Genomic DNA, 26,898 nt, shown 5'->3' with positions numbered 1-26,898 from the left:
ACAGTAAAATGACCGCTGTTCTTGGTTTCGATTCTCTCTCAAATACGTACTGAACATCATCGGTATCTCAGAAAAGAATCGCCCATTTCAGTGTCAAAGAGAAGGTATAGATGAACCAAAATAAAGTGTAAATGGAAAACCCTCCCAGATCACTATCACCGCTGTCAAGATACTTTAGTTTGCAGCTATCATGACTTTTTAGAATTTAAAGATAAGGTGTACACCCACAAAGCCTGGACATTACCCACATTAGCATCCTTCGACAACAGGCACGCACACAGATTCGCTTGGACGAGCTACCAAATATTACGAAAGCAAAAACGCCATAGTCCGAACTCATCAATCTACGAAGAGACCCTCTTCTGACTTGATCTCATCCACATCCATTGGATCATCAACCTCTTCAGCTCTCGCGGCAACTTCAAAGTCCATATCCCTAACCAATCTCCCACTGAGAAGCTTGCCCATATGCGAACTCGCAAAGGTTTGTCCTAGTCTACGGAACGTTGTCACAAGACGTAGGAAGTCGATGGGATTACTAGTAAATCTACAAATGGCGGCCGTCTCGTCGTCTTGAAGATGGCGTGTTTCGATAGAGATAAAGCCATTTGTATTGATATCAACTCCTTGGCGTGAGTGTTGGGAGCGGACACCCAGGAATCGACAGAGTGTGCGGTACTCTTCTGGGTCGCGAAGATATAGTTGGCCAGCAAAGAGGTTGAGGGTTGTGGAAATTGTCGGAACGGACCAATCATCCGGAACAGGTGGGACGGCACAAAAGGATAAATCTTCGAGACTGCGGTTTGAGAGGCTCAAACGAGGAGAGTAGACATGCAGACGAACTCGATTCTGACCTCTCATCTGGGGCAACAACTCTTGGACTTCGAAGGGACTCAAGATCATGTATCTAGGCTCGCGGTTTGGGCCCTTGAAAGATAAGATCCAGTGAACGGGACGCAAGAATGAGTCGGTGTTTCCTTCGTTGGTGATTTGTACAGTAGTTGCAAAATCTTGGGACATGAGTAGATTTCCGGGCCAATCGTTTACATCAAGCCCTTCTCTAGCACGGGTGAGACGAAAGACGTTAAAAGCTTGTTCGAAACCCTCCTCAGACTTCAGCTCTCCCGTGAGGATTAGCTGTCGAATGCTTGCATGTAAATTGTGCTTGTAAGGCCTCGTAGGAGGAGGAGGCTCAATTTGTTGCTCGCGTTCGTTCTCTGAATGTAGCTCTCCTGCTGTAAGTAAACATCAAGCTCTCTCGCGGCATGGAAGAAGGAAATGAACTGTTCTTAGTACTACGAATTGGACAGCAAGCAACGACGAAGTGAGAAGAAATTGCAACTTACTTTCTTGTTCCTCATGAAGGTCCGAATCTCCTAGCTAATGAATTAGCATTGTAAGATATGGTGGATAAACAATTTGGTGGCCTGAAGAACTTAGGATTTAATCTAGCCAATGCCAGCGGATGGCTCTTGTTTGCCTTTCTGTCTTGACTCCCAGAATAGCTCCTAGCTCTAGAGTACATACACCCAAAACTTGCAATTGAGTATGCGAATGAGCTTACCGAAAGTATTCAGACCGAACTCCCGACACTTTGAACGGATAGAAGCAAGCTCGGCTCTCGTGAGATCACTATCAACCTTCAATCGATTGCGGCATACAATTCCTTCGTCTATTGAGGTTCTGTCAAGGCCGTAACGTTCGTCCAACGTTAGAGCTTCTGGCTCTAAAACACCGATTGGTATTCGAGGAATTGCCCCGGATAGGTCGCATGCAGCCCGTCGGCGATAATGTCTCATACCTTGAGTTGCCCAAAGAGGCATACCTTTTTTAGCTGCCCAGATAATAAGCACACGAAGAAGCTGATAAATATCCAGGTGGATTTTTCTCTCAACTCCGTAGCCCTTTGAAGCAATATAACGAATTAACAGAGAGATAAGCTTACTAAATTCCCAGGAATTGTGTATCGTCCAGAAGAGCACATCTTCAACCTCGATAAGTCTTGCGTCATTCTTGCCACTACACTCAAGAATCTTTAGCTGCACTTCCAGCGGGCCACAGAAGACAACTGATTGCCCAGATCCAAGACGTCGCAGGCGTTTACAAGCTGCAGAGACATATTAAATCATGTTCCTTGCAACTTTGATACAAGACATACCTTGGGCAAGTCTATCTTTATTGAGGTCAGGTCCAAGCTATTTAGAGTTAGTATCAATCTCAACAGATTCTGGAAGCGAAATATGGTGCCCGAAGAATTTCAAGGATTCTGCTCCAAGGTTGAACAAGGAAATTATAACATACGGTTACGATGGCACGATAGTCAGCAGGTAACTTCAGATCGGTTCCACGCTATGACCAAATTAGCACTCAAAACATCTCTCGCAAGCTAAGAAATCGGGGAATAGAATGAAACGTACAATATGAGCCTCATCGAGATACACTAAACATCGGTCTATCTGCTTCGCAAAGGGTGAAACCAGTAGAGGTTCCTTCATGCCGTCTCGATTCAAGACAAAGAGGTCATTGTCGTGAAAGAAAATGACCGCCTGAGCATCATCGGCAGAGACGAGTCCAAGCCAATCTGTCGCAATTTTTTCATTGTCTTCAAGAAGTTGAGCACCTACATCCAGAAGCACACAAATTGATGGTACCATGTTGATTGCTATGTCAAGAAGGGCTTTCGCATCAAGTGTCTCCAGTTTGAGGGTGTATTCTGTGTCGAAGCTGTTCTCAGGCTGCAAGAGACAATTGAGAACTTCAGCATTGGTCGACAGTTGCTCAGCGAGCTCACACTGTTTGATCGGAGTAGGGAGCATATATTTGCTGTCGTTAGTACCGCTAAAGCCTGTCGTAGGGTGCTTTTTCTCTCGAGCAATTTCCTGAGGATGTACTGTCAGTACTTGCGCATATTAGAAGAGGGGTTTCGAGTGATTCACCCATCCGGAGCTGGACAACTTGCTACTGAATTCTTTCAGTTCCTTTGGAAACACGAGGCGTTCCAGATAATAGTCTATGAGAGCTTTTGACCATCGAAGGGCAGGAAAAAGTTTGCTCGAACATTGGACTTTGTCCTTGAGATTCACTCCAGTTAATTGCGTGAAAGATTCCGGCAGATTCTTGCAATATTGGATCCATTGTACATAGTCTTCCTGGGGATGATCAGAGAGAAGTAGTTCTTCGAAACTGTCATGGATCTGTTCGTCTGACAGGCCACCGTAGTAATAAGAAAGGCATGTTAGTGCTATAGCTGTATCAGGATGACTGAACTCAGATCTGGCACTTGGCTAGACAGTTTAGTGGTTAGCACCTGACTCCTGGTTCTGTAAAACATGATACTGGGACTAACATACATTATCCTTGGCGTGGTAAGGGACCGCGAGCTTAGATCAAGCCCGTAATTGACTCGCCATCTCTTCTTGGCAAAGACATACTCTAGGACACCGGCCGCAAATAACCCTCGGAGCAGAAGCAGGGTCATCTTGGTGAATCTCGACTCAAACACCCTCGACTCAAGGATTGCTGCCCGATGGCTAGGCATGTGAGGATCCGTGAGATACTCAAAGACAGTGTTCCGTTCTTTTTCCGAAAACGTCCACGTCGCTAAGGAAGACATTCCGTCTCTGCAAATTAATCGTGCGGTATTGATGAGTAGATTTTCTCCAGCAGCCTCTTGTAATATACGAATCCGTGGAAACGCCCTGGCCGATCTTTCTATGACTTCAAGACCTTGAGGCTTCTCTCGAGCTTGTTCAGAAAGTATACCTAGAACGTCTTGAATGATTGACCAACGATCTGGGCTGAATTCAAGATTCTGTTGATTACCGAGCGTATAGATAAGCTCAAATCTGACACTCAAGATCTCATCTGACTCATCGAGAATATCTCTGGAGTTTTGGTATAGCCACTGTTGCGTGTCAATCATCGATCTACCAATATCATACATCGAGGGATCCAGGGACTTCTCAGGAAAATAGTTGCTTGAAGCAAGATTCACGTCGGAAGTTAAGTCTCGAGACAGCAAATAATCGATCCCCAGCAGCTCAAACGACAGAAGATTTTCCGGTTGAACCAGAAGTATACCTCCAGTTGCCATGCACTCGACCAAGGTAGTTTTGATCATTTTTGCGATATGCAAGGAAGGTTTCAACGCTCGCGAAATTGGTAGTCGATAAATGCGTCTATTTATCAAGCCACCCAACTTGCTCACAAGTAACTGAACATCTGCTCAGACAGCGATTCTGTCGTAATATTAGTTCGTGCTTTAAAAGGATGTTATTAGGCGTAGGAGCCGATAGCTTTCGAGAATGTCTCGAGAGTAAGTTGCTCAAATTGTGGTCGAGATGAAGTGAATTCTGACGTACTTAGAACAATCACTCTGGAGAGCTTCTTTCGATCTGCCAAAGTTGCAGCAACGATTGGCACGATGATAGAGGACTTCCCAAGTCCCATGTTCAACTGCATGATAGAATTCGATCCCGACTGTGGTGCAATCATCTCACGAGCAATCTGAGCTATTGTCTTGAGGTCAGCATCTGCCAATTGGTTGGTAAATTCAAGAACTGCGATCTGAATATTGCCTAGAGTATATGAAGCACGTATGAAAGCTTTGGTATAATCATCTCTGTTTTCCCGAAGACCAAAAAGTTGAGAATACAGCCGTTTTATTCACCGTGTAGCTAGACTGAAAGAGAAGAACTGGCCATGGAGATTTTACCTTGTTCAGGGCGGATGAGAATATTACTCTCCAGTTCCAGAAGTAGCCACTCAGGCAAATCCATCGGATCCCAATTGGTGTGACCACTGTTTGTCAGCTCGTTTAATATGTCGATGTCCGAATCACTTTCGCTGCACGCTACCAATCGTTCAGCTCTTTGCATAGATGTTATAGCAAGAGCATAACGAGTCAGAGCAAGTTTCCACTCAGCGCTCACGGGTTCGAAGCGAGCAAGTAATTGAAGGAGAACGCTTGGTGACAGGCGTGGAAGCATTGCTTGTCGAGCATTGTCGATTTGTGTACCTGAAACAACCAGTTTCGAACAGACTTTCCTATACAAAGTTTCAACGATCTTCTTGCATTGGTCCAAAGGCGTTGTTAGCTCGGAGTAAGGGACGCCAGACATTAGTTGAGGCTTGGCTGACGTGTTGGCGAGGAAAGCATTGTGAGACTTCTGCAAGTCTTTCACGTACACTACTGAGTAGTTAGCATACACTATACTAACACTATACAGTATATAGAAATATTGATTTCTCAACAACTCGGGGATTCGACACCTGACTTCTCTCCGAAACAGAAGAATGATCATACTCCTCTGATAATGCCCGTTGGCAGACTTAGACAGCTTGTTCAGCAGAGACTTCAATTTTGAAGATCCTGACTCCACTGCTGGCTGGTCGCGCATAGTCACAAACTGCTCCTCAAGCTCATCTTGAGAAAGTGGTAAATCAGGCGCTGGATTTTGCAATAGGTCGTCGATCATCAGATAGGCGCGTACATTCTTGTACGTGTCTTCTTGAGGTGGGATGGAGTAGTATTCGGGTTGCTGTAGCGGCTGGGGTAACGAATCGAGCACAATCTGGACGTCTTCTATATACTGACGAAATTCGAAATTCTTGTGACAAGTCTCGAACAAAGATCGAATGTTTCCCATGGAATTACTCAAGAGAGGCAAATATGTTTCAGTGTCCAGCGTTCGGGGTGGGATAACATCTTTAGAAGGCCATTGGCGCATCAAAGCATTCAAACACTTGCTAACCTGAAGTTTTGTCGCGGCTTGATAAGCAGCTTGGCGTCTATCCAAGAAATAGAAATCACTTTCCTCGGGAAGTCGATCTATCCGGCTTTCCGGACTGTTCTCGAATGATACTTTGCACCCTTCGATAATCGCACTCACTTTAGATTTTTCAGGCTCGAAGCCGCGTGAAAAATCAAAATGGGCATACGGAGGTGGTTGTATGTGGCGCAAGGCTGGTGCTGTTGCAAGAGCGAGAAGTGTATGAATTAGAGGGGCATTATCATGTCTCGAGCTTGCTAGGTTTGCTAGAAAGATCGTGATTTGAAGTTTGTCTCTAGTAGCATCAGACTTTGATAATAATGACTGTATGCTGCACCAATATTGGGGCATGAAGCTGCTGGGAGTCTCCATCCATCGCTTGCTGAAATCGAGTCGGAAATCGGACTGTGGACCGTGGAAAAAAGAGCCCCACATTTGAATTTGGTGGAAGAGATCGTTGTATGGATCGAGACGACAACTCCATTTGTCTACCATTGTGGCAATGTAGCATGCTTCACGTTCACGAGAGCTGTTGGGTATTGCATCTCTTGTTGAATTGTATGTTGCATCATAGCTTGCGTCGAAGCATTCAGCTCCGAAGGGATGAACCCTTTCATTAGAAGTTAATAAGCATTCTAACAAAATTGGAGAGGTGTAGAAATTTGGTCCTCTCGATTCTAGAAATAGCGTCTCAAAAGCTCCGTCCTAATTGCCACAGAAACAAAGAGACGATGTGACTTACCGGTAGCATGCACTGCGTATTGCTGCCCGCTGCCTGAGCTCACGAGGTCCTCGTTCTATCTTGTACTTCGTGTCTAAGCTAGGTTGGAACACTTGAAACGATTCTGCTTGAAGCAACATAGAATGTGCCTCAGTGACAAAGCCTTCGTGATGAGATAATGGGGATAAGTCCTCCCAGTTCACAGTCTGCATGAACTTGGATCCCTTGGGGTAGAAAGTACGAGATGGCGTAAGCTTCGCGAAACATCTGAGAAGCTCAACGTGTTCTGGATCCAAGGAAAGAAAAGATCGAGTGCTGGCCAGTCTCAGTCCATGAAGTGCCTCTTCAGATCCTGTTCTGGATGTCAGAGGATCAGGAAGACAATGGGAAGTCAGAGCGTGAAGATAAAGTTTGAACAATCGACTGCGTAAATTGCCATTGTCGATAAGTAGCCCAAGATCCTTGTCAATAACGAATTGATGGTACGGAATTTTGTCACTGAGCCCTGTATAAATAGAAACCTGGACATGGTGTTTTCTCCGATGGTATGACACAGTTCCGTGTGGAACTATTGTGATGCGCGATGGTCCTTGAATATCTCTCAAAACCAGCTTGTGTTCTGTTGACGAGTAATCAGCATTCATTTTAAGTAGATTCTTGAGAAGAATAAAAATTGAGCTCTGTTCAGAAGGTTCCCAGTGCAGGGATGTTCCAAGGGGAAGCGATATCTTGACTTACGCAGACCATGTAAAGTCCCTATATATTGATTAGTGTCCACAATCATGCCTCGAAACTGCTTAGACTCTAGCTCAGTATCCCGCAAGATGAAGTCTAGGTTCATCCTAGGAAGACAAACTTCGGTTTCCTCGATCTCATCATTGTAATAGATATTGATATTCGGAGGGTTTTCGAGAGGCTTGAGCCATCGCTGAATGACTACCGCGGTAGGACTTCCAGGTTCCACGAGACACCTGCTCTTCAATGCCAGTCTGCTTGAGCTAGCGTCTTCGGGTGCGGAAATGCGCCAATTCTCGGTAGACGGAAGCCATTTGCTGTGCAGTGGCCTCCATTCAATGACCATTGAGCCTAGATGTATCCAGTGTACGTAATTCTGAACAAGGGTACGAGGAAAATCTTTCTCGAGGGCATGAGTAGGGATGACTTCGTATAACTCGCGATCTTTGCTAGCTCTGACAATCAGATCTTTATCGTGCAAGGCAAAATGAACCTGAACTCCTATCAGCGCTGGATGAAACACGTTTTCAACATCAGACCAGTATCATTTGCCGCTTCGTGAACGAGATGTCCGAGTTTAAGCTTACCTGAAAGCCATGAACCGAATTCCGCGTCTCAAAGTGCAAACCTTTACTTGACGGGACGACCTCAAGGATCTTACTTCCAAACAATCGCTTGTACATTGAGTGAGATTCATACTCGGGGAGCAATCGATTTAGTGGGCGAGACGCGATGAGCAGAGAGCCAGTCAATAGATTGTAGTGAAGTGTCATTGGGGAGACGTTGTCTGAATTAGAAGTCCTAGTTGTTAACCACCGATCCTCTGGAGCCTCAACTACGGCCCAGGGCGTTCCAGGTTCATACCCAGGCCATAGTCGTTTCACGGCTTTGTTGATTCCGTCTGAAGAGGCAACAATTCGCTCCCGCAGTACTGACTCAACAGTGTGAGCTGTTCTAGAAAATCGATGCAAAAGCTCTCGAGTCAGTGTTGACAATATCTCTTGTGAGACTGGACAACGTTCCTTAATAGTGGTGGCAGTTTCGATGACAATGGAGACATTTTCGGTCGTAGACAGAAGGGCGAGCAGCTGGCGTGGGTCAACGTCGAAGGTTGAATGACAGATCAGGGCTAAGTCAAGAGCTCGAAGGGTGAGATAAAGCATCTCTTCTTCGCTGGAGCTTTCGTGCAGAATCTCTACAACCATTCGTAACCATCCTATCGTAATATTCCGCGCTTTTTGGAGAAATCTGAGACACCTATTTCGAACAGACTCATGTAACGATACGGACAGCAGGCGAATGGTTAATGAGATCAATGTGAGTGCCGCCACGGAACCTTGCCAATTGCTTCCGACAGATGCCAGAGCTGCTTCCATGGCAGACAAGAGATTTTGACCAAAGCTTTCCTCTTCAAGTTCGATATGCGAGTCTCTCGATACTTGTTGTAGAGCTGAAGGGCCTGCTTGGCAAGAAGCCTGAAGTAGTAGGAGGTACACTTCTTCTTTCTTGAGATCTAGTGTTTGGGAGACAAGTTCTCGAGCGATGTTAAGCCACTGAAGTCTATGACCACTGCGTAAAGCCGCGAAAGCACGGACTTCATGCACAGTGAGACCGTCAGGGCAGATCGCATGCTTCGATAAGACCTCATTCGAGGTATGTTTAGTGCTAGCGACGGCGTATTGAAGGCTATGATAACAGCCTTTTGGGAGCCTCAAGGTACACCTTTCATGAATATCGGACTTGTTGAGACGTTCGCGTGTACTACGCTGGGACTTCAAATCTTGCATGGCGAAGTTTAAGTTATTGGGGACACAAACATCGTTCTCTGTTGCGTCGGAAACTGCCCGAGAAGCGTATTGCGTTTGTGCGAAAGGCTTGGTGGACGAGGCCAGTTGCAATCTGTCTGCTTTTGACTTAAGGTAGTTCTTAAGACCTGGATACTCGGTAAGACTGACGTTCTTTGGTTTGACGAGAGGAAGAGGAGAAGGATTCAATATGTCGGCCAAAATTCGGTAAGTTGTAGATCGCCAGCTGCAGATTAGGCTTGGAATATCCAGCTCAAAGACAACAGACTTCGCTGCAGGCTCTGATTCCGGAAGAGGCCACTCGTAACAGGTGATCCTGAGAGATTGAGCTTGCCTGCGAAGATCACATTTGGTACAATTCGGATCGTGAACTTCCTGCGACACCGGATTTCTCCTGCTCCTGTGCATGATAGTCGTACAGCTCAGAAGCTCCGATCTTTGCGTCAGCTTCGAAAATTCCTTTTTTTTCTCTTTCAACTCATCCTTTTTCGCCTTCGACTCGTCTTTAGCTTCCCTTTCAATACTTCTTTTCAGTTTCTGGTGGTCGAATGACTGCTCGAAATACTGAGCTCCGAAACTCGAGGAAGATGTGACGTCTGTGAATATAGATGGATTATCACGGTCCGAGTTTGTTTTCCGTTTCAAAAGATACTGCTCGATATCGCGCAGATGGATCATCTGATTTCTCTTTGGCAAAAGAAGAGCATCAAACAAAGTGGTTGGGAAGCCAGGGTCGAAGTTCTTCAAGAGTGGATAGTGGAATATGGTGGCTTTATCAAGCGCAACCCAGAGAAGCATCATAGTCAAGATCATGACTGAGAAGCCTTCTGCGGAGCCAGCATATACCGTAGGAGAAGTCGAAATGTACCAAATGATGACATTGGATAGCTTGACAAAGCGACTCTCGGATTTGATGTTTCGGTCGAGCCAGGTATCGAGCGATTTTGACACCCACACTTCCAGATCTAGCAAGCTCAAGGATACTTCAAAAGGTGATTTTGGCTCAGCAGATTCTGGTTCCGGAAGAGAATTCCTCTTTCCATTGATGCGTCGGCTACATTTCTCATCGAATGTGCTTTTGTTGTATCGTTTGATCTCGATATTGTGAACTTGTTTGAGATATGGACGGAGGTTGGCAAGATGCAATATTGTGTCCGATTGAGGCTTGAGTTTTTCGAGCTCAGCAACATGGAAAGTGCCTGCTGAGTCGGCAGCCTTTTGAATGATGTTCCACCTCTTGGCGATGAGGTTACGAGCAGATTCCATACTTTCCGTGACGAATTCTTGTGATCGTTGAGCCCAGATAGGATTATTGCCAGGACTGGTGATGTCCAATTTACGAATGCGTCGGCTGAGCTTTGCTAGCATTACGTGGAGAATATCGCTGCTGCATTTATGATCCACTGCTTTTTCGAGTATAGTGGCCATGAAGTATACCATGAAGATCTTGTAGCGTGTGTGATCTCCTATCCGATTCACGATACTGGTCTGCAAAGCGACTTTCAGTAGAGTCCATCGTGGAGAGCGACGCCACGGTTCCAAGCCATCTCCCCACAGGACATCATCGCGTGTCCGTTTGTAAACTCGAGAGACGTCGAGCGGTGAGCCAATACCTCGTAATATGCCAGGTAGCCATTCTGTGGCAAATCGGGGGTGTATAGTATCTCTGCTGTAGAGAAATCAGTACGCATTTCGGACTAGATGATAGAACACATGAACCGACGACATCCGAAACCATATCTCGAAAGCGCGGCTTCCTGATTGTCCTTGAAACTGAGAGAGATGACGTACTGTGCTCCGCAACCTTTGCCGATCGCATCCTTGGGAGTCTCGCTTTCCAGAGACGTAAAACACTGTGTAAATGCCTTTCGAAAATTGTGGTCTACTCGCGCCTCGGGGACAACGATCACTGGACCAGGGAACCTGTGTACCAATCTTCCAGTTGTACCCGTCACTGCTTGTGAAGTTGCTGACAGTTCGAAGATCTCGATTGAGTAAGTTTGGAGTTGCCTTCGAAGCACAAGCCCGGCATTTTGGTGAGTGATATGAAGAGCCAATACATCTGTTGCAGAGTTCAATACGACCAGTTTCTTCAAAGACCGATACACTCACCTCCTTCCCTCATGTTGCCCAACTTCTCATCAAGATTTCTGAACGGACTTTCGATGTTGTTATTGTTCAGAAGTATGTTTAGCATTGCAGGAAGTCTCATCCAATTCCCTTGCTCTTCTTCTGGAAGATCATCTAAGAACAAGCTCAAAGTATTATGAAACAGCTCTGTCAGGCCAACTTCGACCTCTGGTGTCGTATCATTTAGCTGGGGCAGCTTTGGGGGTAGGAAAACATGATTGAAGATGTACTGGTATACCACAGGGAGCTCCAATGGAACGTTGTCGTGTTAGTCTTTGGCCTCGTCCATGGTGACTTGATTCGCTGTAGTGTCGTCCTTCACAACAAAACTGCTCCACAATCTTTGTTTAAAATTCTCCAAGAATGTTGCCTTTCAAAACATCATGGCAATGGAGATAGCGGGGAACCAGTGTGGACTTTGCTTGCTTCTGGAAAAAGAAAAAGGAGATCACCAACTCCAACAAACGCGACAACTTTGCACGTCTCTATACGTGCCTAGATTTCACACATCTTCACAACTTTTAGCTCACCGAGGACATGGGAGGCGTCCTGCAAACGACTCATTTCAGTGCTTCTTAAAAGTGATATGTGAGCGATCCCTAGAATCGTGGCTCAAGAAATGACTTATCGCATTCTGCAGCACGGAACACATCTATAGGTATGGCTTCATTGTCACAGTCTTCCGAATAATGCATGATCAGTGGTTGTGACTTCAGCGCCAATATTTGATTATTTTGTGAAAAGTACAGAGCCAATGGCTGCAAATGATCACACAATGCTTGGTGGCACAAATCTGCCTACACATTCTCAATCGACAAAAAGAAACACGATAAGTCAAGCCAATAAGTAACGTTGGGCTTGATCGAGGTGCAAGCATTCTCCGCCTGTTTCAAGGATATACTTGAAACACAAACCCAGAATTGATGATGCACAAGCAGACCCATTCAGCTTAGCGTCTAGGCAGCAGCACGGCTTCTTGTTCTTTCTTTTTTAACACCACTACTAGGAGAAGAACGGGAGTAGGATTACGACATACGAGAATGGCTTACGTATCCAGAAAGACAACCTAGTTGTTACTTAATCATAATCCCGTTCTCGAGTTAGGAGGGCATAAACCCCACACTCATGTCGCCTCGGTGGCGATATTTCTGGATGTGGTCGCGATGCTTTTGCTCCACATGATAAGATTGTGGAATGGTTCTGTCGAGCTTCTCTGCCCTACTCTTGTGCTTTTTAAACTTCCATTCGACGATCAACGTCATTGTGAGGAACAAAGACTTCGCTTCTCGAGTGAAGGATTAATAAGCGGCCATGTGCATAAGTCTTGGCGTGTCAGCGTTATTATTTGACAAGAGCACTATTGACTCGTTGAGTTTTATATGGAAAGACACAAAGAAAAATCTACATGCGAACTGTTTATCGACGAGGAAATCTTTAAGGTTAATGCAACAGAACAATTTTCGGCTGCCTGGGTTGTCCAAGCCTCTTCTTTGTGCTAGCACAAGCCTTCCCAGACCAGACACCTGGTGCACCATTTATGCAACAAATCCAATAATATGTTCAACTAGTTGCCGCAATTCAATTGTGTACATTCTCAAGATTACAAATTCTCTCTTGATATTTGCAAATTTCTGTTCGAATTCTGCATGCTAAGGACGTGTCGGTGGTACTGCGGGGTAGATAGAGCGGTACACAGCAATTTGTGAAAATCTCTAGGGTACGCGACAATTTCGCCCTCTTTCGTATTCTTCCAAACCTTGATTGATATCATAGCAAAATTGTTTGTCTCTTTCTTACAATTTCATGCCTCAGCATTTGGAAGAAAATTCTTGCAGGTACCTGAGGGCTTTATGAAAGCGTGATACTTTGTGATTCAGTCCTGAGGCAGAGCTTTCATTGCAATGCTTGAAAGTCGTCTTTGAGATGTGCCAGAGCTCAAGAAGGTTTGGTTCATCACCAATCTTCTCAGATTTGACATTGGAAAGTCCACAATCATTCCTCCTTTCAAGCATGTTTGGAAGCAGTTTTGTGTTGTGAAGACCTTTATGTGATGAAAGTTCCACGCATTGAAGAACGATGAAAGCTTCGTTGTGATGCAGGTTGAAAGAGAATATCTTTAAAGAGACTAAAGAAAAGTTTTACTCAAGCAGAAGCTGAATGCAACCCAATCACTTATATAATGACCTCATGTGCTGACCTTGTGGACCCAGAAGTCAATCTCTTCAGAGGAGACATGGCAACTCCCAGACCCACACCACCAAGATTTTACGAACCACTAGAAAATGCGACATGGGGCGATCGATTCTCTCACATGGTCATGAATTACATCAACCACCCTTCTCTTCTCCAAGAAACCCCAACCGGCCAGCTATGGAACTGTCAACCAAGCTCTGTATTGAATCCTGATCTCGGACATTTCATTGCGCACTTGTCCAAGACCATCCTCGTTACAGATCCCGCTTATCCCGAGCTCTTCCACGAAACTGGATTGGACGGTCTGCCCAACTTGCACCATGTTACCATCACCATTGCTACTCGAATCGTAGATAGAACGGAAGATCCACCAGGTCGATGCCACGAGATTCTGGTGGTTGCCAAAGGTTACGACTCAGCGGACAACGTGTTTGGGAATACAGATGAGGACATTGACTTTATGGGATGTTATGGCCCCGGTTTTCGTTTCTGTATGGACGCGGGTGGCTGGGCGGATGCACCTGTGAACCTACTGCTACCCATCTTGAGAGATATCTTCGGAGATTGGAGATGTGTCGTGGAGTACCTGAAGTACATGATTCGTCAAATAATGGCAAGAGCTGGAACAGAAGCGCATCCTTTGGTTCATATGCATATTCTCGGAGACGGGTTGAATTTCAGAAGAGAAATGTTGCGGATCGCTGGTACCATAGAAATCGGTTTTGACATCGTCGACGGGGCTCCAACGGACATCTCCAAGAATAACATGGTATGGCAAGTCCTTCAGAACGGGAGATGGGAAGACCTTTGATCGAGGCGACTTGAGGCTCACTAATGTTTGCTACGAATTTCTTCTGGCAGTTTTTTGGCGGATAAGAGGAGGTAAGAGAGTTTAAGCGCGGAGGTGTCGCGGTTAGCCAATGCAATCAAGTCCTAACACTTGCTGCTCGACATCTGTGATAGGCGAAATAGGTAAAAGTGTTCATGGGATTGCTTTTAGTTGTTTCCAAATGGTTGGAAGCGATTTCGAGGCATTGATAAAGCAAGTCTTTGAAGTTAATTGAGGATGGTAAAATCAGACTTTCTACTGCTCAATCCAAGGCTCAATTACAATCTTCCTTGCACTTACCCCTTTATGCAATCTTTCAATCCCCTCAGCTACAGCTCCCAAACCCCCAATAGTCTCAGCAGGGACGCCTTTAATCCATCCTTCTGTCAAGCCTTGCTCTAGGTACCCACCCTTCCCTAGCATCCACTGTACAAGGTCCTGGTTTTCCTCGGCCTTGTTCCTAAAAAGGAGCATCTTCGTTTTCACATTCTCTGGGAAAACAACTTCACCACCACTCATACTCGGCGGCAGGAGCGTTATAATCTCCACCTGTTCCTTGACACCATCCAAGATATCACGAATAGGGGTTAGAGATGAGCTGAGAGAGATCGTATCAAACCAATAGTCGATGGGGAACAGTTCCTTGATTTTCGACACCGTAGAGTTGTCACTACGGTCGAAAATGTAATCCGCACCTAGATCTTTAAGTAAAGGAAAGTTGTGAGGTGAGGATGTCGAGATGACTGTGTAGCCAGCCAATTTAGCATAGCAAATGGAAAGTGCTCCCATGGCAGATGAACCGCCCCAAATTAGGATCTTCTTTCCATTTGCAGGTGCTGGGTTTGGAGATGGATTTGGACGGCTCATGTTGAGTGCTCCAGGAGCATAGAGTGCAGCTAATGGAGTCTGAGACGCAGTTGCGATGGCAGTGGGAAAGGCGGTATTGCCAATCTAGATATTTTCAGCATCCTCTTAAATTACTTCTTCGTGGTCCTTTCTCCCCACGACATTCAATGGTGGATGAATGCGACATACAGGAACGACTTCTCTCGCATCAACAATCACGAATCGCTGCGAAGCGCCAAATTTTGCAACACCACCACTGGTGAAAATCATTGTTCCGCTTACAACTCTCTCACCAACCTTGACTTTATCGACGTCCTCTCCGACAGCTTCAACAAATCCTGCCACGGGAGAGCCAAGAATGGTGGGATATTTCAAATTCATGATGCCCAATTTGGCTACTTTTGCATCTGCAGGTTGCAGACCGGATGCTTGTACCTGTACTCACCCAATTCCTCATTAGTGACTGGGATACAATGCAGTGTCTAATGTGGAGGGACATACCCTAATCAACACTTCTCCTTTCTCGGGCATGAAAAACTCCGATGGTCTAACTTCAATCCTGCCCTTCGCCTCTACTATCCAAGCAGCTAGATTATCTCTCGAGGAAGCCATGCTATTCGATTTCAACGACACAAACTTTCGCGATACAAAATTCTGAAATGCGAATATATTTTTTGTTGCTCTTATTGAATTTTTGGAGAATGGAGACTTTTGAAAACTTCTCATCATGCGATTCTGAGAAGACAAAGAGTTGGATTTCTAAAAGACAACCGCAGTTCCGAGCTATAATCTTACAAAGCGGGACCTCATTGGAATGATGCTAGAGCGGATGTACAGGCGGATGATCATCGTGCGGCGGGAGTGGTCTGTGCTTACCGAAAGACCACAATGAAAATGTTAGGTGCACAGTCAGATTGTGCAGTCTCACAAGTTCACAAGTGTCTAAATTGAATTTTGGAGGGTATATACATACAGTATCGGGGTAGAATAATCAAAATCTTCGCTAACGCGACTACAGTATCTGAATCTGTTCCGACCCCTCCAAAGTCTGCGAGGTGAAAACTTCGATATGGTGTACTTGGAGGATATAAATCTCAACAAGTCAATTGCTGTCACATACGACCATAGACTGAGGAAAACAGGGCATCCCGTCCGCTCTGCCGTACTTAAACCTCAGATCGGCAGATTAGTAGTTGAGTGGGTGACCATCAGCGAATACCAGCTGTTGTATGTTTTTTTTTTTTTTTCGTTTATAATTTTATCTTTGCGTTGTGGGGTTTTGGTGGAGAATTGAAATTCTCGGCAAATTCAGGGGGTTTGAAATTAAGCGAGTGAACATTACCCCGCCCCCTTTCCTGTCGAGTTGAAGTCGCAACATTGTCCTCTCCTCTAGTGGTAATTGACCCGCAGAGTCTGTCGTGCCCTTTCTTTGTTGATCTTGCTTTCAGCAATTAACATACTAATACGTTATGTTATCTCCTAAGCTGTCGTTTGAAGCACATTCCAAGCACACCTTTTCAGGGCCTGTGCAGCATCCCCAAAATTATTCCAGGCACGGATTATAGCGCATATATAGCGCATTTGGTGCAGCCAGCGCACCCAGCGCACCCAGCGCAGTCAGCGCAGTTAGCGTTCCAGGAGCGCCGGACTTTAGCCTAGCTCAGTATTTGCTACTCAAATAATAAGACATTTTCAGAACTACGTCGATTCTAATTGCGCATGATCACGGAAACAGGTTGAATGTGGCTTCGACGGCAGAGCGCTCGATGTCCATTCGGTAGGTTCGTCAACCTCCAAGTATGCGAAACGATTCTGAAGATCTGCAATGACCTGGTCGACTGCGGTATCCTCACTTTGTACTTCGGCACCATTTGTGCCCTTGGAAGGTCGGCTTAGTGGCTTTAACAATTGAAGGGCTTCGTGGAGGACTCCTATGAAATATTGATGATGCTGGTTTGAGGCTTTGGTCGACTTATCATTATCTCCTTGTTGCCTGTCCGAATCTTAGTATTAGTGGATAGATTAACAGAATAGGAGTGAAAAGGGATAACGTACTCGATGATTGCTACAAGGGCTACGGGCCGAAATGACCTCCTCCAGCGTTTGGATGATAACTTCGGGTACTAACATTGCTGTGCTTGCAATTGACTTGGCCATTGAAAGGATACCAGCAATAGGACAATATGTTTTTTGACATTCGGCTTTTGCGACGCTCTTTCCTTTCCCTTCAGTCTACCTTTGATGTTGGGTTGAGGAGTCGTTGGGAAGAGGGCGTCCACCAAAGCTAATTCTTGCGCCTTGCTGGCCAACCATGTCGTCACTTTCGTTGTACCGGATTTGTATTGCTTGTAGGTAGCGAAGAAATCCGGATCCAATGCCATCGTGGAAGAACGATCGAAGACGTTCGCGTAGACCAAAGACGTCCGTGTAGATCAAAGACGTTCGTGAAGAACGAAGAGGTAGAAAAGTGGCTGGTGAAAGGTGACATGTTAGTTCAATGCCAGGAAAAGATTGTCGGGTATCTTTTGGAGCGAGATGGAAGTTAAGGGAATTAAGGAAATTTCAATTGCCTGGCTCTGTAAGTGACTTTCTGGCGAAGTGATTAACGCGTATTAAAGAGGGCGGTAGTAACGAAGGTGTATTGCGCTGCGTTCAAGCTTGATACGAAGAGAGAACGCCTGTTTCTGCCATAAGTCGAGTTGTGAGATAAAGGCAAGCAAGCTAGGTAACAGAGTTCAAGTCTCCGAAAGTAACTAGCGCTAGTACTCGTATGGATTGTCAACAGACCGTTAGTATCGTGGCGAATGGTAAGTACTTCCAGTTCTCCGCAATGTATATTTTCAATTCCCATAAACCACGGCTCTAACTACTTTATATTTCAGGGCTTAAAGTATAACAAATAAGATATGCACTCAGAGACTCTAGATTAAGTATCGCTTGAGAGAAGACACAGCTCTCAGATAAACCATGTATCCGAACACCGCTCATGGTCAGGTAGAGATCGAATTTCCGAGCAACGTGGCAATATTTAGTTCTCGGGCATTCGAGAGAATAAAGCTGCAATCGCGGCAATCCAATACTCCAAAACTCTCAATACTCTCAGCTAATACGGCGCCCGATATCAGAGAGAGCCCCAATGCCAACGCAAAGGCAAAAGCTCCCGAAATCCTCGACTCTCCTCCACCAGACTACGAAGACCCTCTCCAAACCACAAATTCCAACATACCAATTCGCTCCTGGTCCTTCGAACTCGTCTCCCACGATCCTTATATCTGCTACCCCTAGCACACTCCACTTGCCCGCAGGTTGAAGGACACGCACTCCAACAGCAAGAATATCCGCTTACATCTCTGGAGAAGCAGATGTTACGCAAGCTCATGGTAAGTGGGCTCAGAAAAGGACTATTAAGCAGATGGTGTCGGTAGCGAAGGCAACCCCTGGTTTCTCTCGTCTCTCTACCGCATGCAAAGCTTACTCGCTTGACTTGGTTTCCCTGGGTTTAAAGAGCTTGTTTCGACAAGATAATACCAGACAATATTACTGTTTCTAATTTCTCGAGAATACATAAAGTTGGGTTCTATCTTCCCAGGCTTGTATTGAGTCACTAAGTCATATCAGATGAGAGAAAATGGAGCTCAGAGATAATAACAACAGCTTAATACTTCACTTCCCAAACTCACTCTCAATCGAGCCAAACACTCTCCCCACTGCCTGTACAACACCACTCGCTCTATACCCTTCCTTCTCCCTATCCGGACCGGGATCATTAACATTCTCGACCTTCCTCCTCGCCCCTTTCCCAACCTCTAACACCGTTCCCCCTACATACTCCTCCTTCTCCACCATATCCAACATCGCACTCGCAACCTCCTCAGTCGTAACCCACTCGTCACCAGCAGCCTCCTCAAACCACTTCAACTTATCCTCCGTCCACAGCGGCGTCTTAACCAATCCCGGTGCAACGGCACTGACTCGAATATTGAGCTTCGGCTCTAGGAGCCCCAGAGAACGGGTAAAGGACGAGATCCCGGCTTTGCTGGCTCCGTAGAGTGGAACTGGGAAGGCGATGCTTTGTGCCGCCACAGAGGATACCAAGATCACGACTCCGTGGCCATGGTTCTGGTGTTTGAAATAATCGAGTGCTAGTTGGGTGACTCGGATGGGGTGGGTGAGGTTTAGTTCTAGGGTTTTGTATGAATTGGTGTCGATTGTATCGACAGTGTTTTGCAGGTGCCAGAAGTTGGACCATGGCTGTGTCGAGAATTAGTCGTGTTTTTTGAGATTTGACAGAGTGAGATGAATAGAAATAGACGAAGAGGAAAAATGGAAAGGGTAATAGAGAGAAGGCCGTGGAGACAAACAGGTTCAAAAATCCCAGCACCAGGACAAACAATATCCAAATTCCCGAACTGGCTCATGCACTCATCGAATGCGGCTTGCAACTGAGTCCAGTCCGCCACATCTGTCTGTTTGAACAAAGCTCTGGCTTTCTTCTTATCCCCTTCTCCTTCTTTTCCAGTTGAAGACACAATTGCCTCGGCATCAGGAGTTAATTTAAGATCCGCGATCAGGACGTTACATCCTTTCTCCAGGAGAAGCTTAGTGAACTCGAGACAAATGCCACTTCCTCCTCCAGTTACGAGCGCTGTCTTGCCGTTGACTTGGAGCGCCATTTTTGCTATGCGCGATAATAATGCTTTGAATGAATAGAAGCAAGATACTTATCGGATGAGGTTTATCTTCAGTATTTCCTTCAGATAACAATACTGGCTCGGTCCGGCAGGAACCTAAAAATCCGGCCATCTTGGGAACGAATCATACCCTGCTGATCGTGTTGGTTGGTAGGAACTTGCAGCACTCTGGTTCTCGCTAAATCATGCCTAAATCTGAAAAGGGGCCCAGTACGGCACCTAAAAATGAGGGGCGATCCTTACCCCGCATTCGCATTCGATCAATCATGTCGTAACGGTTATACCAATAATGATGGCTACACATATGTCCAAGCAAGTGCTGATATAAGCTTACACGACATGATAGGAAGGAGGCAGATAGTAATACCGACATTGTACAGTACATAGCACTTGTAGGACCACTTTGTGTCCCTCAAGACCGTCTCACCCGAACAGACAATAGAAAAGAGTTCTGACCCCTATACTTGCTCGTAACCAAAATCATTCTCTAGTCCATAACCAAGAAAAGTCTCAACCAAGATGCCCAGAGAAGATATCTCATTCCAGACCAGCGACAATGTCACTTTACGTGGGTGGTTCTATTCCCCTGAAACAACAATCTCCACGCCACTCCCGTGCCTCGTAATGTCCCACGGCTTCACCGCAACCAAGGAAATCCACCTCGACAGCTTCGCCGCACACATCACCTCCTCGCTACCAATTTCCTGCCTCATATACGATAACCGTGGCTTCGGAGCTTCGGACAATCACCCTTCTGCGCCCCGGCAAGAAATAATTCCTTCTCTGCAATGCAGCGATATTTCTGACGCAATCACCTATGCCCAAAGTAGGGACGATGTGAATAAAGACAAGATTGGAATCTGGGGAAGTAGTTATAGTGGCGGACATGTGCTTTGGGTCGGGGCTGTTGATAAGAGGGTCAAGGTTGTGTTGAGCCAGATGCCTATGGTGAATGGGTGGGAAAACTTCCATCGGTTGATACGTTCGGATTTTGTTGGTGGGTTGAATCAAATGTTCCAAGAAGGTTAGTCGAGATGAGCATGCCCAGCCGTCGATTATGGCTAAAAAGTCTAAAAGATCGACTGGCAAGAGCTTCGGGAAAAGCTGCTGGAACGATTCCGGTCGTCGACCCCAATCCAATGGCGACATCTGCGCTGCCTACACCTGATTCATACACATTCTTTTCTAATTGGGAAAAGAAGGGTGATTTCTGGAAGAATGAAGTGACTGTCAAAAGGTAATATCCTTTTCCCGATTTCTGTCATCGGATGCCCGAACGTTCTCTGACACAGAACAGCATGGAGGAGCTTAGAGCTTACAATCCCTCTTCTCACATCCATCATATATCACCTGCCCCATTGCTGATGACGGTGGCTTCGAGTGACATTCTTACTCCGGCAGACCTGGCTTTGACAGCGTACTCTAAGGCTCTAGAGCCTAAGGAGCTGCACTTGATTCCAGGTGGTCATTTCGATGGATACGCTGGTCCAATTTTTGAGACGAATGTCAAACGACAAGTCGAGTTCTTGAAAAAGACCCTCTGTGCATGATATTATTCATGTCCAATACAGATGGCTGCTAGGAACAGGTGGGAATTTCAGCGACAAGTCTTTCTTCGCTTCTTTGCCTTTTGCTGCTTTGTTGGATTAGCAAGCAAGATCTTGAGAACGTCGTCGTATTGCAGTGACAATTTCTTGTTGCCTAAAGCAGTAGTTAGTTTCAGCTACAAAGAGTAGCAATATGAGACACTCACAGAATTCACGAAAGGCAGGCTGTAGCTTCAGGTAAACATCTTTGAGCCCGTCCGGCCCGTTAGATCCAAGGTAATCCTCATCTTCCCACTGCATGGTCAATGGAGTATCATACTCGCGGCAAAGAGCACCATAAGTGACTGTCAATCTTCTGTACATGAAAGATGCCTTCTCTAGTCGATATTGATGCCCTGGCAGATGTCAAATTCGAATTTCCCAAGCTGGGTCGGACAATCTTACATTTCTTTTGTTTTGGTAAACTCAGCCTGATCTCGTCTCTCACCAGCCGATCTCTATACAGCAGCATTAATCTCAAGAGGCAAATCCCGATGATCATTCTAGCATGTTCGTGACCACAGATGTACTTATTAATATCGTCTAGCGCATGAAAAACTATCTTTTCAGCCGGTTCAAGTCCTTCAGCTGCAAGCAGGCGAATTTGATCGTGGACTGTCTCGGATATGTACCTTTGGCTGGGATGATTCTCTGAAGGAAGCTGTTCAAGCAGATCATAGCTGCCATCTCGAAGATTCAGAAAACCATAAGCCACTAGGTTGTTGAGACTTGCGATTCTTGAGGTCAGATTTGCTATGGCACGCTGAGACTGTCAGACTTGAGAACAAGTAAATTCGGAATATACTTACTACTTCAGTATTGTGCTGCCTTGCACAATAAGCTGTCAAGAATTGATCGAGTAATAAAGTAAGGTTTCCAGAATGTCCTCCATCAGATGCCAAGAGAATCTTCCGCCCGAATCGATCGAATTCATCGATGCTAGGTAAAGACGAAGGTACAATGACATATCGTTGACCATCGAAGATGTCAGATGTGATGTAGATCCCCCGAACCTTGGTCAATCGCTTCCAGCGGCATAAAGACGGTGCACTGCATTGCATTACCTTGATATCTAAGCTAGCCAAGGTTCGAATATGATGATCATTATTCCTGAAAGGTACAGAATCGTGGTCATCATACCTTTCGACTGAGAATTGGATTGGTCTGGGCTGCCCAGTGAGTGACGACAGCAGTGGCGTAAGTCTAGCTCTGCGATTATCGAAGCTGCTACCATGAAGGGCTAAGTAAAGATATGTCAGCTGATCTACCTGAGACATTGAAAAATAGCTTTCACTAAAGCGTCAAGGTTTGCAAGACTTGGAGATCATGCTGATTAGTAGAACACCATTGATCGTTCCTGACCGCTGTTGAAGCAGTGACATACCTCTAACGCCAACGAATGTATCCCTTAACTTCGTACGTACACAGATGTGGTCTGCTAACGGATTTCCAGAGGCCAGTTTGACACATGCAGTGCATGCTCCGGTTGGTGTACACTACATCCCATCAGAAAAACTAGCATAGACCTTGTCAAGCTACTCACTGGGACTTTCCGCGCTCTACAGAATGCACACGCTCCACTAACCCTGACTTGTTTGACTTTTGTCTTCCCAATCTCGGTAAACGGTCTTCTCGAACGTTTCGGAAGAGGAGAAGACGGGTTGGATTCGAAGTTGGATATGAGATCATTCAGAGGTGGTGGCGTAATAGTAGATCCTTGGCCAGCCCTCGACACCTCTATGTCAACTTTTACAAGAACGAAGGACGATTCTTCTGCTGAAGAATGCTGCTTTGTTTGGGAAGGAATACAACTTTCGTTGATAGAAGGCGAGGTCAGAGGCTGCCATATGGTATTGCTGGTATGCGAAGGTTGTCCGTAGTCCTGGTTCGTAATGATGTGCTGCGAGCTCGAAGATAGAGTCTGATTGCACAGTGTTTCCAACCCCAGAGAACCTTGAAAAATATTGAGGTTAAGAGTCTCCGCCGTGCTATCGAGCTCTTCATCGATTGTGTTGAGGCCTGTCCTTGATTCGTAAACATCTGGAGAATCTATGTTGGATGGGTGAAAGAATGGAGCTGTTCTGTCGGTTTCCCTAGTGGTCCAAAGCTCTGCTGGAGAATCCAATGTCGAGCCCAAGTCGACGTGACTATCAATAAGCGAAAGGGGCCACAAAGTCGAGGAAAAGTCCTGTTGTGGGTCTTCGGCCAACGGTGCAGCATCCCAGAAAACCTCTTTATTGTTGGTGTCAAGTTGCAATGGATCAGTTCCTAGCTCTTCTGCATATTGTACGGGTGTGGCATGAGATCCTGCAAGAGGTATCTCAGTCTGAGTAGGATCTGGTAGGTACGCGAAGCATGGATTCGAAGCAAGTTGCCTCAGAGCGTCCTCGAACATAGATGGCACATCGAGAAAGTCCATTGTCTGATTGTAATATCCAGAATTGTAGTCCAGATCAGTAGACGCATACTGACTTTGAATTTCCCCAAGCATGTCCTTCTTCGTTGGCCCAGTCCATGAGAATGATCTGTCTAGCCTGCATGGTCGGCTGGGATAGGAAAAGGATGGACGACAAGGATCAAACTCCATGGCTATAACAATAACCTAGAATTGCGGAGCAGATGTGAACGAATAGACTTGTCGAGTCGCAGTCTTGGAATGAGGCTGTGATTGTCTGATGGATTAAACAGTTGACAATTCCTTGGTGGAAAGACGAATATAACAGCTCATGTGAAGGCTGCTCTGCTGCCAATGACGTTCCACAGCACGTGCTGGATTTCTGAGAATCTCGAAATGGCCTTCGGTGAATGAGTGAAGGCAGGGTATGCATTGGCTAGGTTTGCTGACAGCGCTCTCAAACCCTGTCTTTAAGGGTCCAACGTGGGGTTTCTGAGATATGGAATGCCCCAAGAGGAGGCGAGTCTGCCTTGCAGATTCAGCCGCTCCACTGAACCGTGCCGCCACATGAGGATGCATTGAACGATGGGCCGTTTATGACGCCGACAGGTCACTCTCGGTGAGCTAAATAGAGAGTTTCGGGGCGATCCTGGCTAGATATGCTCGTCGTCGTTCCCAATGCCCGGTTCGCGGGGAAGATAATGACTATTCCGCGTAGAAGTAATAATGGAGATGGGACTTGGATAACGGAAACGTGGGGGAAGGAGCTGCATGAAGAGGAATGCTGAGGAATTCGCATCAAATCTCAGATCAGCGTATTTGCCAGCATGCAGGATGTACATCAGTAAGCGAGACGTCAGCTCAGGAGGCCTCCTGGATCTCGAAGTATATGATTGGATCCTCAAGCAACCTGCAAGGCTGTGCGTAACCTTCTCTTCATAATTCAATTTGTCTTTCCTCTGTCCTAAATTCAATGTCGGGCTTCTCATGCCTTGATACATTTTCAGATTGCTCTGCATAGAACAAGGGGCTTCTGAATATCATACTTTGGAGGCATTCGACTCATCATGCGTCGCGGCATTTTCAGCCCATTGGCATTGATCTGGCTTCTTCAATGCGATGGAGTCGTTGCCTTAAGCTCGAACTCAACAGCGGAGTATCCCCATGGAGGAAGTGCTATACAGCATACTGTTGGCCTCAAGTAAGTATTTGGTTTAGTGGTCAAAGAGACGTCCAGCTAAGTTTGGCTAGTACACCGAGGTCAAACCTGTTGGTCTCGAGCCCAACGCTCAATATCACCAGTCCCTAAAACGAAAATGCCCCTCTTATTGGCGGACCAGAGCCCCAACTTCATTATACGACTCCACTAGCTGCAGTCCCAGAAGAGGAAGATGTTGCAAATACCCAGCCTAGGCCTCCTAATCCAAGCGTTGGTTCAACCGAAGATATAGACTTCGATGAATGGCTCAACACGGATATGTTTGAAAATGAAGATGTTCCATCACGCTCTATGTTGTGGGAGCAACCAGACAATGAACCACCTGGCGAACTTGACAATGAAGAAGCTGTACCAACAACGCGCAGCCACACTAGCACACCATTGCCGTACCCAACGACTCAATCTGTCTGGGTACCCGATGGAAACGAACTTGACACAAACACAGCATTGAGCAACAGTCATCACAGAGAATCAAATGACGATGGACCTGGGTCACGTCTAGCTGGAGGAGATTTGTGTAGAAAACGTCCAAGGAGCGAGGAACGCAATGAGGGGTATCTGTCGCGAACTGGAAATTGCTCGGAAATGAACGACCTCCCCCAGGAACAGCACATGGGACCTTTTAAGAGACATTGCAAATCAGATGAGCACTCAAGCTCTGAGAACACGCCTCCTATCAACGATAGAGCTAGTCTACTGTCTGATTTCGTACTTGGTGCTCTTACTTTGTCTATAAGTCTCAGCAAGGACGACAAGAAAAGGAGACGGCAGAATTGCGGTGGACGCGCAGCCGACTCTACGCGAGAAATTGAGAGCGAGGACAAAAAGGAGTTCTCGAAAAGTAAAAACTTTTTCAGTCCAGGAGCAACATACCTCCTTGATTTTGCAGGTGAAGAATCGAAAAAGGAGTTCTCCAATCTTTTGGAGAATCAGATACCGAGAGCGATAAGGAATCTCATGGAACAAGGCTACAGGATAGCTATTACTAACAATCCTTGGATTACGAACGATCTTCTTCCGTCTGCGCACTTGCTCGAAATATTAAACCCGACGAAGACCGACCCTGAAGTTCAAACCGGCCTTGCTGCATTACGGACACGAAACGTCGAGGAATCTGGAACTTGTACTAGCTATTCCTCTGGACATGAGAGTGACCAAACCGTGCTTTCGGAGACTTTTGAGAGCACCTCATCGCAATTTGCTACACCACCGTCGTTATTCAAAAGCACGGGCTCATGCTCTTCGAGTCATATCTGTTCGACATGCAATGCTCCCTTCAGTCGACTTTTTGAACTGAGAAAGCATGCCAAATATCATGACAAGCCGATTTCCTGTTCCGGTAAGTGTACGCCCCTAAACTGCCACTTCGTGGCGAGCGAGCACTTTTGGGAGCTTAGCTACTATGGCTCTTAAGGGGATCGTGTAATCTTTCTTACATTTCTATAATGCTAATGTGCGACATAGACTGTTCGCGTAGATTTGGGCGACGGCGCGACTTGATACGACATCAGAAGACCACCCATAGAGATACGCATGAGCCAGAGCGATGGTTCTGCCCTTACAAGATGTGTCGTTATCATAGCTCGCCATTCGGGAGAAGGGATAATCTGTTGCGACATGTGAGAAACATGCACCTTGCAGACGAGAAATAACTGGGAGAGGCCTGCATAGCGGGCCCGCTTTGCAAGTCAAATGGACTCATCATGGAAATCTCAAGCCTCATAGCCCTCTAGGTCTGGCGATCTGAGAAGAATAGATTCCATTAGACAATAATCCATTATAGAAGTGCAAGACACGTTGCAACTGTGTCGGTGCATTTGTGTAGGCGCAAGTTGTCTGGGCGCAATTTGCGACTTTAACCCCCGGCTTTTGAAACCACAAGACAACGCCCTTGTTTGTGCATACTTTGTAGCTTAGTAAGCTTTTAGTATAATTTACATCGTAATTATGTTGGTGAAATTGTGTGGAGTGACTAAA

General features: G+C 46.0%; 9 protein-coding genes across 9 annotated transcripts; 3 read left to right on the top strand and 6 right to left on the bottom strand.

Annotated features, from left to right (window-relative positions):
• Nucleotides 1–339: 339 nt before the first annotated feature.
• Nucleotides 340–4,093, bottom strand: LY89DRAFT_695683 (uncharacterized protein; the record flags this gene model as incomplete). Its single annotated transcript, XM_018216777.1, has 10 exons — nucleotides 340–1,232; nucleotides 1,347–1,376; nucleotides 1,565–1,834; nucleotides 1,946–2,107; nucleotides 2,159–2,195; nucleotides 2,302–2,349; nucleotides 2,418–2,879; nucleotides 2,937–3,279; nucleotides 3,351–3,958; nucleotides 3,995–4,093. 10 exons carry the CDS (start codon nucleotides 4,091–4,093, stop codon nucleotides 340–342), a joined length of 2,952 nt encoding a protein of 983 aa, XP_018074508.1.
• A 182-nt stretch (nucleotides 4,094–4,275) lies between these two features.
• On the bottom strand, nucleotides 4,276–11,701 carry LY89DRAFT_716588 (uncharacterized protein; the record flags this gene model as incomplete). The annotated part of the gene is made up of 9 exons (XM_018218278.1): nucleotides 4,276–4,577; nucleotides 4,715–5,188; nucleotides 5,306–6,381; nucleotides 6,514–7,111; nucleotides 7,231–7,720; nucleotides 7,815–10,701; nucleotides 10,824–11,094; nucleotides 11,145–11,391; nucleotides 11,693–11,701. 9 exons carry the CDS (start codon nucleotides 11,699–11,701, stop codon nucleotides 4,276–4,278), a joined length of 6,354 nt encoding a protein of 2,117 aa, XP_018074507.1.
• Nucleotides 11,702–13,027: 1,326 nt separating this feature from the next.
• On the top strand, nucleotides 13,028–14,367 carry LY89DRAFT_472673 (uncharacterized protein). Its single transcript, XM_018207776.1, has one exon. The coding sequence runs from the start codon at nucleotides 13,342–13,344 to the stop codon at nucleotides 14,164–14,166; it is 825 nt and encodes a 274-aa protein (XP_018074506.1). The 5' UTR covers nucleotides 13,028–13,341; the 3' UTR covers nucleotides 14,167–14,367.
• Nucleotides 14,368–14,387: 20 nt separating this feature from the next.
• Nucleotides 14,388–15,796, bottom strand: LY89DRAFT_682934 (GroES-like protein). Its single transcript, XM_018214605.1, has 3 exons — nucleotides 15,532–15,796; nucleotides 15,220–15,465; nucleotides 14,388–15,135 (listed from the first exon to the last, which is right to left on the bottom strand). The coding sequence occupies exons 1-3, from the start codon at nucleotides 15,640–15,642 to the stop codon at nucleotides 14,440–14,442; spliced, it is 1,053 nt and encodes a 350-aa protein (XP_018074505.1). The 5' UTR covers nucleotides 15,643–15,796; the 3' UTR covers nucleotides 14,388–14,439.
• A 932-nt stretch (nucleotides 15,797–16,728) lies between these two features.
• On the bottom strand, nucleotides 16,729–17,548 carry LY89DRAFT_772965 (uncharacterized protein; the record flags this gene model as incomplete). Its single annotated transcript, XM_018221920.1, has 3 exons — nucleotides 17,159–17,548; nucleotides 17,086–17,104; nucleotides 16,729–17,023 (listed from the first exon to the last, which is right to left on the bottom strand). Exons 1-3 carry the CDS (start codon nucleotides 17,409–17,411, stop codon nucleotides 16,729–16,731), a joined length of 567 nt encoding a protein of 188 aa, XP_018074504.1. The 5' UTR covers nucleotides 17,412–17,548.
• A 1,145-nt stretch (nucleotides 17,549–18,693) lies between these two features.
• Nucleotides 18,694–19,703, bottom strand: LY89DRAFT_716585 (NAD(P)-binding protein; the record flags this gene model as incomplete). Its single annotated transcript, XM_018218277.1, has 2 exons — nucleotides 18,694–19,281; nucleotides 19,392–19,703. The coding sequence occupies 2 exons, from the start codon at nucleotides 19,701–19,703 to the stop codon at nucleotides 18,694–18,696; spliced, it is 900 nt and encodes a 299-aa protein (XP_018074503.1).
• Nucleotides 19,704–20,240: 537 nt separating this feature from the next.
• On the top strand, nucleotides 20,241–21,271 carry LY89DRAFT_705911 (alpha/beta-hydrolase; the record flags this gene model as incomplete). Its single annotated transcript, XM_018217485.1, has 3 exons — nucleotides 20,241–20,745; nucleotides 20,799–20,958; nucleotides 21,019–21,271. 3 exons carry the CDS (start codon nucleotides 20,241–20,243, stop codon nucleotides 21,269–21,271), a joined length of 918 nt encoding a protein of 305 aa, XP_018074502.1.
• A 47-nt stretch (nucleotides 21,272–21,318) lies between these two features.
• On the bottom strand, nucleotides 21,319–23,726 carry LY89DRAFT_731375 (uncharacterized protein; the record flags this gene model as incomplete). The annotated part of the gene is made up of 6 exons (XM_018219569.1): nucleotides 21,319–21,422; nucleotides 21,475–21,663; nucleotides 21,713–22,070; nucleotides 22,117–22,547; nucleotides 22,692–22,803; nucleotides 22,851–23,726. 6 exons carry the CDS (start codon nucleotides 23,724–23,726, stop codon nucleotides 21,319–21,321), a joined length of 2,070 nt encoding a protein of 689 aa, XP_018074501.1.
• Nucleotides 23,727–24,866: 1,140 nt separating this feature from the next.
• Nucleotides 24,867–26,573, top strand: LY89DRAFT_666964 (uncharacterized protein; the record flags this gene model as incomplete). Its single annotated transcript, XM_018212947.1, has 3 exons — nucleotides 24,867–24,903; nucleotides 25,079–26,260; nucleotides 26,386–26,573. 3 exons carry the CDS (start codon nucleotides 24,867–24,869, stop codon nucleotides 26,571–26,573), a joined length of 1,407 nt encoding a protein of 468 aa, XP_018074500.1.
• Nucleotides 26,574–26,898: the final 325 nt, after the last annotated feature.

Source organism: Mollisia scopiformis, assembly GCF_001500285.1.
Source record: "Mollisia scopiformis unplaced genomic scaffold LY89scaffold_7, whole genome shotgun sequence".
NCBI classification, from domain to species: domain Eukaryota; kingdom Fungi; phylum Ascomycota; class Leotiomycetes; order Helotiales; family Mollisiaceae; genus Mollisia; species Mollisia scopiformis.
This window is presented reverse-complemented; position numbering and strand designations above follow the sequence as displayed.

Bases quoted from the DNA above. Each gene is read 5' to 3' on its own strand.
- LY89DRAFT_682934 (XM_018214605.1), bottom strand. From the start codon at position 15,642: ATGGCTTCCTCGAGAGATAATCTAGCTGCTTGGATAGTAGAGGCGAAG. The intron at 15,466-15,531 runs GTATGTCCCTCC...GGGTGAGTACAG, and splicing joins AAGGAGAAGTGTTGATTAGG to GTACAAGCATCCGGTCTGCA. The intron at 15,136-15,219 runs GTATGTCGCATT...GAAAATATCTAG, and splicing joins ATGCGAGAGAAGTCGTTCCT to ATTGGCAATACCGCCTTTCC.
- LY89DRAFT_472673 (XM_018207776.1), top strand. From the start codon at position 13,342: ATGACCTCATGTGCTGACCTTGTGGACCCAGAAGTCAATCTCTTCAGA.